This window comes from Hydra vulgaris, chromosome 15, assembly GCF_038396675.1.
Source record: "Hydra vulgaris chromosome 15, alternate assembly HydraT2T_AEP".
NCBI lineage: Eukaryota > Metazoa > Cnidaria > Hydrozoa > Anthoathecata > Hydridae > Hydra > Hydra vulgaris.
Window position 1 is genome coordinate 3,476,583 of NC_088934.1, and position 10,132 is coordinate 3,486,714.

The following is a 10,132-nucleotide window of genomic DNA, read 5'->3' on the forward strand; positions in this document are numbered from 1 at the left end:
TTCGTATTTAAAATTTAACAATGGCTGAGGCAAGAAGAAGACACAATTGTCTTGTCACCAAGCCATCTTAGTAGTATAAAAAGGGCGTTCTGGCTCATTTTTTTTTAACTATATCTCTAACTATAAACTCATATCATATTTCAACTATAAACATATCTATATTCTCATAAGTCATTTCTATAATTTCTGAGCCAAAATAATATATTAATATATTAATATATTATGGTTACAAACTCTCTTACAAACTCTGAGCTATTTTTTGTAATTTTAAATTAAGTTTTCAAGTTAAGCTATATCTCATTGAGGTACTAAGCGTAAATGTAACCTAGCTAAGCGTGAAAGAAAGCATGCCCTATTACATGAAAACTTCCATATTTTCCAATTTGTGCATCCCCAGAGTTTAATGTAACTACTAATCTTTTTCCAGTAGGAACACTAGTCATGGAATCAGTAAAATATCTGTGAAATGAGATAGTAGTTGTATAACTAATTGCACTACTTGATTGATACAATAGCACAGATGATTCAATATTAAATGAATTTATATTAACACTGTTCCACAAAGAAAGATAAAAATCTTCTAAACCAGATGAGCAGTATATACATACACTATTCTGATCAAATCCCTGAAATACTGTATAACCCTGTCCGTCATATGGTGTCCAAGGTTGTATAACAGAGTTAGTATTTACTGGTGAATTGTGCGCATCATATATGCGTACTCTAGATTCCCACCAATTTCCAGATACTCCAATAACATGCATTCTAATATAATTAAGATAAACACCTTGACCAGCAACGTTTAGAGCATCTAATAATATATATTCTTTACCATAAGTTGTATTCATAAATCTAAATGTTTCTGAGTATAATTTATTAGGTGACAATGATTGAGGTACTGATGTAGTCATTGTAATATGGGGTTGTATCCAATATGTAACGTTTTGATTAGTTTTATTGTATAATTGAATTACTAGACTAGTAGTAAATGGTAAATCTAGCGCAAAGTGTCTTCCTATTGCATTAGCTGTATACACATTACAATCTTGTAAAGAGTTTGCATAAAATGAACCACCTAGAGGTGTAAATAATAAATTGCAAGCTAAAGGAATATTATTATCTCCAACACTATCTGTAGAAGTAGAATAATCTCCTATGCAAAGTGTATGATCTGCGTATATTCTAAGAAATACATTACCTGGAACATTATGATTAGGATCTAATCCTCGGAATGCTAACCATAGTTTTCTGAGAATACCAGGACCAGAAGATTGTGCAAAAACTGATGTTGCATCAGCACCTGTATTTGGTGAATAGTCTGTGATTTTAATTCAAGGCATGTTAAACTTGAATTTGGTGTTATTCTTAATTCATGAAGATTAATTGTTTTATTATCAACATAATTTTTTGTACCAGCATCATGTGAGCTAGTAGGTTCTGCTACATTTATTAATTTATTAGAATTCATATTAATATTACTAGTTGCATTATTTTGTCCATCTCTCCTAATGAACAAGTTAGTAGCTTGAGATAATGTTAAACCATCTACAGTTACAGATGAAGTAGTATCGTGACAGAATATATCAACTGGCATTTTATATATAAAGAAAAATTTTTTTTAAAAATTGCCATAGACTATTAATAATATTCTGAAAGTCACGTCCTTCATCTAGTTTTTTTAAAACATATAAACGCAAGTGACCACAGAATGAGGTATTTCCAAATTGAACTCTTTCACTATTATAATAAACAAGACTTTTTAAATAATTAACAATTTCAACGGGCGGTGGTAGTCCATAAGAGTCAAAACTTAGTTTTTTATCTCCGTCTTTGTACCAGCAAATCCAGTGAAATCCCTGCGTACTTGAATCTCCTGTATTTAATATTCCACATTCTTTACTTTGTGTATTTTTAAGTAATTCACCTCTTACAAATACACCTCTAAATTATTTTATTTTTAATTTTTTTGCTGCTTTTATCAATTGAAAATTTGTTAGTGGTTCATTTGGTAAAATTATTCCTTCAACATTACTAAGTTTATAATTGTTATTTTCCATTTTTATTTATAGATATTTATATTTTTGGGCTCTTTGACCTATTTGGGCTCTTTATTGACCTCTTTGCCTAATTGACCTATTTGGGCTCTTTGACCTATTTAACTTATAAATTACTTTCTTTTAGTTTGTAGTGTCCATATGATAATGTGTGTATACCATCTTCTAAAATAACTCTTTTATCGTCTTCTGCGCTTAATGCTATTTTATTGATATCTTCTGTGTAAATTTCATGTGAATATGATCTTATTACATTCAATTTCCTAATATGATCTCTTATATTTAATAAACAATCTTTGTAATCTTCATGTGTTATATACTTTTTAACAACATTTTTCTTTACTCCTTTACATTTTTTGTTATCTTTTCCGTGTACTTGGTAAGAATACAACTTTGATCTGAGCCCTACAAATTCTTCAATTTGTGCCCCTCCTGACTCATCTTTAAACATTCCTACTACTTTCTTATTAACACCAACTTTAAAATCTACATTATTAATTGCTGGGTGCTTTGGGTTAAACTTACTAGTATCAAATTTGTTCTCAACATCTTTAGAAATATCACCATAAAAGTCTTCTGTTTTAAATTCGTATGCTAAAGAATCTGTATCTGTGAATAATAGTTTTGCTCGATCAGCATATTTTTTCTTTATGTAATCATAATAAAATTCGTACATTAGTGTTTTGCTCAAATCTAATATACACATTCCATAGTAAATTGGTTTAGCATATTTTATTTTTGTTCTTTTGTATTGCTTTTTGTTCATATGTATTGCTTTTAAGTTTTCATCAAATATTGTTCTACTTTCAAAGTTCGGTTTTAATGCTAATTTAATAGCTTCATTTCTGTCTGTTACTAATCTAATATCAACTCTGTTTTCAACATTCTCCATTGTTTTTCCAAATACTGAATTGTTCATGAGTTTAAAAAAGTCTTTTTCAAAATCATTCGTTGTGTTAGTTCTAAGGTTTGTATTGAGATCAATGTATTCTATTAGCCATGTTCTTTCTTCAAATTTTATTCCTCTATGAATTTTAGTAATCTTTAATCCTAATCTTTCATATAGTTTTAGATTTTCATAATGTACTATATACTTTTTCTTATTATTCAAGTTAGGCACTAATTTTTCAACTTTATCAATATTTAATCTTTCAGGTGCAAGTGGATAATCGTTATGTTTATCATGTAGATATTCAGGGTAATCTTAATCTACCTCTAGTATACATGGAATTGATTTCCAGTTTTCTATTTCATTTTCATCCATCCATTTAAAACCATGTGTTGGAAGTGGTTTACTCATTGCCCATCCATATAAATTATTAGCATCTAAATATTGGATGAATGTTGATGGTTTGCTTTGATCATACTCATCACTTATGTACTTATTATTAGAAGCTCCTAACCTATTGGATATCATACTAATTCCACCTCTTATACCTTTCTTTATCATTAGTATCATATCGTAATCACTTAGCAATTGTAATTTTATTTTTGTTTTCTTCAATGCTGCATCCCAAGCTAATCCTGGTGATGTGTAATACTAAGCAGGATCTAATTTATAACAATTCATACAAACATCTCTAAAATTTTCAAAGACGTCAGCTAGTAAAAGCACATCTGAAACATTGTACAAGTGATGATAATCTCTAAATTTTTTGCAATTAAACTCATGCCAGACATTTTGTGCATGTGAGTAATCATCGTCATTTATATCTCCATTGTTTAATTTTGAAAAGAATGATTCTTTTGGCGGTAATTGTGTCTCATTAAATCTATTAATAGAATCAACCCAATCATATGGGTATACACCTTTTCTTAGTAACAAATCTAACTCTTTACCTAAATATAATTTTCGAAAATTTTTACACTGATATTTGCTAAATTCTTTGATAAAGCAGAAGGCAAAACTAGGAATGCTAAACTTGAAGGCATAAATCTATAACTAAGAAACTAAGTTCGCGTTTAACTTCAAATTTCTTACCTTCTTTTACTTTTACTTTTTTTTTTTACTCAATTTTATTTTCTCTAGAAAAGCTAGAAGAAAATTGAGTTGTAAAACAATGAAGAAAATTATACTTTTCTTCATTGTTTGGTATACAACTCAATTTTCCTCGTGATAATTTCTTAATAAATAAGTGAGAATCATAACCAGATAAATTGTGAAATAGTACTGGAAAGAATTTTGGAATTTTATAATTTAAATTACAATTTTGATAAGCAGCACCTCTATATTTTCCAGTAATATGACAATGGTCTCGTACTTTATCTTTTCCAAGATCTTTTCCACAAATGTGACATTCTGTTTCTTCATTAAAATCATGCTTGTTTTCAGGAGTAAATATCACCTGTTTTGGAAATTTATTCATATCACAAATTTTCTTAATATCTTCTTGTAAACTATCAACAAATTTTTGTGCAACATCATCAGTTTCACTACTTGCAGTAAATGTGACTGAACTGCTTTGATAAAAACTTTCATCAAAACATTTAATATAATAACAGAATGAACTTGGAATATGTTTCTGATATTGTTTAGTATGAGATTCATTCGGATTTGGTTCAGAAGTGTCAATGTGTTTGATAAAACTTTCAAAGTCAGCATATAGTAAAAACAGAACTCTCATTGATTTATTGTGATTAGTAAATTGCATTGTTGAATTTCGTGGTGGAAGTTTGATACGTACTGAATCATGTGTTTCACAATACGTTTTATGACTAGATAATGATTCTTCAGAATGAAACCCCAATAAACAATTTCTACAATAGCGATTTTTACAATGTTTATTAGATGTTTGTGATGAAAGTAATCTGCTTAAACTTTTTATTAAACAGTAATGATTGGTTTCATCATTTGAGATTAATAGTAAATCTGTTAAATGTTTGCGATCATTATTCTTTGATACATGCAATATATGAACTTCTGAGTTTTCATAACCAAATACATTGATACTGATATCTGTATTGTTCTTCTTAAAATTGTGTAATTTGATTTAAGGATACTGGAAATTCTATTTTATCCCAGTTTATTTTTCAGCTTGATTTTTAAGCTCTTTATCTACTCTTTCAGAATTTTTATCTGTTGGATTTAATGCTTTTGTGACGCACCACTTAAAACATTGATTATCTTCATTTTTTATATTAATTTTTGCTTTTTTAGTTGCTAAATTTATATCAAGTGGAATTTATGATTTAGCTTTAATAGGATTATACTCAATAATATATATATATCCATATTTTCAACAGAAACAAATCTCCAACCAGATCCTAACTGTTGAAAAGGATTATAAGGATCCTAACTGTTGAAAAGGATGATAAGGATTCTAAAATTTTCTGTTTTGATGTTTCATAAAACTCGTCTAAATCTGTTGTTTCTAATACAACTCGATTATTCGTTCTAAATGGAGCAGATGTGATTATTGTTTCTTCTGTTTTAATATCAGTACGCTCCATTTCACAATAAAGAACTATATAAACTTTTGAATTTCTATTTTCGTTTAGCACTTTAATAGCACTATTTTTAGCAGCATTTATGAAGGATAAAGCATCGTAACCTTCTATCCCTTAAACTGTAAATTGTTTTGTCACATTTTAAAAAGATGACTTCTTTAATTTAAATTCTATTGGGTCTTTGTAATACTTATTATACAACTCTACAACTTTAGATTTTAATGCTTCAATCTTTTCATTAGCTGTTTTTTTAATTTTATCAGGAACAAAAGACATAATCCTATTTGCAATAGAATTATTATTTAATTCTTTTCGAGATATTGATGTATTAGTTGCAATAAAAGGTGAAGGAGTTAAAATTGAAGATGATATATCTGGAATAGGATCATCGAATATATTTATATGTTCGACTGGTGTAGATTGTGTTTGTGTGCCCTCAACAGGTGTGTGCGCTAACGCTTCTAATAATTCACTTTTTTTCATTCTATAATAATATTTAATTTGTTTTAATTCTGCAACTTTTTTATTTTCCATTTTTATATAAAAAGATTTTTTTTTTTAATTTTCATTTTCTTTAAATGATTTTTCAAAATATTTTTTCTTGTCAATATTTCATACGTAAAGTTTCATATGAAATTTAAATACATCCCCATCCTCATTTTCTACAATAATAAATAGCATTTCGATATTTTGCAATCTCCTGGTCCTTTGTAATTGTCAATGTTCTATATATAAAAGGTGTAGGAGTTAAAATTTCTGAAGATGTTATATCTGGTATTGGTTCATCCTAGTAGATCCTCTTTATCTATGCAAAGTATATTTTCCATTTTTTATATGACAAGATTTCATTTTTTTAATTTTTCAGAATTTTTATATTTGTAAGATAATAATTCGATCGCATTTAGATTTTTAGATAACCATTCCTATTTTACTTTATCTAAACTATCTTTGAATAATTCGATTGGATTTGGATTTTTAGATAACTTAGACCAAATTACTTTATTTAAATTGTCTTTTAATATTTCAATTAAAATTTGAATTTGCAGATAACTTAGACCAATCTACTTTATTTAAATTATCTTTTAATATTTCAATCGCATTTGGATTTCTAGAAAATTGAGACCAACTTACTTTATCTAAATTTTTTTTTAATATTTCAATTGCATTTAGATTTCTAGATAAATTATACCATTTTAATATATCTAAATTATCTTTTAATATTTCAATTGCATTTGGATTTTCAAATAAATTATTAGATCCCATTTTTTATATATCAAGATTTTTTTTTAAATTTTTCAGAATTTAATTTTTCAGAATTTAATATCCATTATCAATCTTCCAATCACGCAATCAAGATATCTTTATCCATGCCCAGTTGCACGCATATCACTATATAAGGATTTATATACTGTTTCTTCTCCTGTTTCCATGTTTGTTAATTTATTAGTGACTGGTTTTTTCTTAATTGTTCTTAATCTTTCATATTTTGGATCTATTTCTTTTTTCTCTTCTTTTACTGGATGTATTCAAGGTCTCCCAACTGGATTCTTCTCATTTACTTCCTTCACTGGATATATTCTAAGTCTTCCAACTGGTCTTTTCTCATTTACTTCCTTCACTTCAGTCATAATAGATTCTAATAACCCATTATCTTCAGCAATCATTAACAATGTGACATAACTTTTAGATTTGTGAAATGTTATTTTCTTTTAACAACTTCTGCAAGTTTTCTCTTGTATATTTCATTCTTTTAATATATAAAGAAAAAAATTTAATTAATTTTCAAAAAAATTTTATTTATAAAATTAATTCTTTTCCCGTCTGATTGAAGTTCTATCATTCTATCAGATAATATAACAGCATATGTTATAGTACCTGCTGGAACATTTGAATTTAATATTGCAATAATTTGTGCTTGTATTGTTGATGATATTAATCTTTGTGCTTGATTGCTAATATTAAAAACAAAGAGTGGGTATAAATCTTTAGAGTCAGAAGGAATTATATTGCTTTGTGCAATCATTTCATCTGTTCCATAGAAATTTTCATTAAACAATGCTGCTTCTAAATAAGCTCTTTATATTTGCTGATAAACAATTTATAGTATATGAGTTTAATGTATTATTTTAATTGCCCTCATACTCGGGATAAGGGAACACAAGTTTTTCATTAAAACTTTTAATGATTTCGCCTACTGTAGATGATTAACTTAGAAGTTTTACTCTATCTGTTGTACTCCACTGTTTATATCTAATTGTTTCATCTTTATCAACTTTGTCATTCTTTTCAAATGATCCTTTTTTTTTCCAATATATTTGAAGTTATATACTTGATAATACTCTGAGTTCCAGGGCAACAATTACAAACAATCTTCTTAATAAGTTCATGGTAATTCTTCTCATGTAAAACGAAGGTAATAAAAAAACAGAGTTGTGTCACCCATATGATAATTTATCTAATGTAGATAACCATATCTATTAAAGTCAGATTTTTTCATGAGAAAAAATAAATTGTGTTGCACCTTCGATAATTTATTGTTGGTAATTGTATGTTCGATAATTTGAACTTAAACTTGAATTAAACGGACAACAATCAACAAATGATCAACAAATAAGCTCTTAAAAATTTGGGACAAATTATAATCAACAGCAGGATATCTGTCTTGATTAAGCATAATGTATATATTTTTCAAGTCACAATGATCAAATAATGAAGGATTAGCAGTTTGGTCCTCACTCTTACTTGTTTGAAATCCAACAATAATGTATCTTGGGTTATTAGGAGATGACCTTACGCTCAATGGCCAATTAAATGAAGCAGCTTGTGGAACAGCTATACTTTCACACTTATGTGATCAAAAACTTACTGGAAGCGTCACTTTTTTTTCAATTTGATTATAAAGTTTAAACTTTTCTACATCTGATGGCAACACACGTCGCATAAACAATGATATTTTATTAAGATTAACTTTTCCTGCAGCTACAGCAGCAAGCCTAAGAATTGCGTCATCATCACTTTGTCTTACAAGAGTTATTGTATGTTTAAGGCCATAAAAAACTTTTTCGTGATCATCACAGAATCCAAAAATGTGTCTTAAAGGTACGCAAAATGAAAATGTTCCTTTTGTAGTTGGTTTTTGAAATGTTCCTTTTGTAGTTGGTTTTTTTTTTCAAAAACCAACTACAAAAGGAACATTTTCATTTTGCGTACCTTTATGTATGCTTTTCTTGTTGCAAACCCGGAGTTATCTGCAATTACTGCAGTTGCTGTTCTATCTTTATACCACAATTGATATAATCCTTGCGATAATTGAAAGGTATTTGAGTATTTAAGCATTCCTAACATTGTAGTTGCTTGACCTGGGTAATAAACAGCTTCTACATCTTTGTTTGATAATTCGTATATTATTTATCTGAATAAATGCATAATACCATTATTTGTAAGCGTCACTGCATCTGCATTAGCATAAGCTGTTCCATCAGCTTTAACAAGTTGTCCTTCAAATAAGAGATAAGCCTTAGATGAAAGTGCGAACAAATCTTGTTGCTCAATGTAGATTCTTATTTGTCCAGTATTTAGATTTGTACCATTAATTGGTTGATATTCATAGAATTCAATTCTTTCAATTCCATCATCTACAATTGGCTTTTTTGTAAAATTTAATACTTTAGAAGATGTCATTTTATCTTTTTATATACAATATAAAATTTTTTTTTTTATATTGGCAATTCTTTAAAAACTATATAAAAAGTTTAGCAAGTCTACTACGAAAGTTTACTACGCAAGTCTACTACGCAAGTCTACTACGCAAGTCTACTACGCAAGTCTACTACGCAAGTCGAAGGCCGCGTCCTTTTTCAACTAGATCTTCTATTCTTATAGCATTTTTATTTGATACTATTTTTACTGATCTTATTGCAGACCCCATCATTTTTTTATTTATATTTGTTATTACTTCATCTGCATTATTTTTTAGATTATTAGATCCAGACTTCATTAGATCTTTAGATCCAGATTTCATTAGATAATTAGATGCAACTAAATTTGAAATTATTTCATCAATTTTTTTATTAATAACAGGTTGTGAAACTATTTTTGAAGATGCTTTATCAATTATTTGTTTTTCTTTTTCAACTGCAGCATTTCTAGCAGCTTCTATCGCTGATGTTGAAAGTTCCTTTCTTGCTGATTTAGCTGCACTTATTGCAGTTTTTCCTAAATCAGTAGCAGCCATCTTCTTCAACATAGCTGATGACACTCTTGTTACATTTGACGCTTTTATTCTTTTAAACAAATCTCTCATACTTTCGAATATACCACTTCCTTCAATAGCATGTTTCTTTATATATCTCTTATTATTTACAATTAGCATTTTTATGCACTATATACTTTTTTTATATGCACTGATATAATTATAGATTATTTTGTATTTCTTTATACTGCAAACTATCTATTATACCTTGTCGAAATAATTCATCACAAATTGCAACAGCTTCATTTCTTGCTCCAGTGTTACCTGCTTTCTATGCAGCTATACGTAATTCAAGCATTTCAATTAATGCATCAGGATTACTAGGAAGAATTATAGTTTGTATTTTTGTCACTACTCCTGTTCCTTTTAATTTACGCTT

The 10,132-nt window shown here is 28.1% G+C and overlaps 1 protein-coding gene across 1 annotated transcript; it reads right to left on the reverse strand.

The window, feature by feature from the left end:
- Positions 1 to 3,594: 3,594 nt before the first annotated feature.
- Positions 3,595 to 5,504, reverse strand: LOC136091685 (uncharacterized). The gene is made up of 4 exons (XM_065819393.1): positions 5,324 to 5,504; positions 5,114 to 5,214; positions 4,114 to 5,023; positions 3,595 to 3,893 (listed from the first exon to the last, which is right to left on the reverse strand). The coding sequence occupies exons 1-4, from the start codon at positions 5,502 to 5,504 to the stop codon at positions 3,595 to 3,597; spliced, it is 1,491 nt and encodes a 496-aa protein (XP_065675465.1).
- Between the last annotated feature and the right edge of the window lie 4,628 nt (positions 5,505 to 10,132).

Coding starts and splice junctions, on each gene's coding strand:
- LOC136091685 (XM_065819393.1), bottom strand. CDS start 5,504: ATGGAGCGTACTGATATTAAAACAGAAGAAACAATAATCACATCTGCT. Junction 5,024..5,113: donor CAGATAAAAATTCTGAAAGA/GTAGATAAAGAG, acceptor CACAATTTTAAG/AAGAACAATACAGATATCAG. Junction 3,894..4,113: donor AAAGTATAATTTTCTTCATT/GTTTTACAACTC, acceptor AATTATATTTAG/GTAAAGAGTTAGATTTGTTA.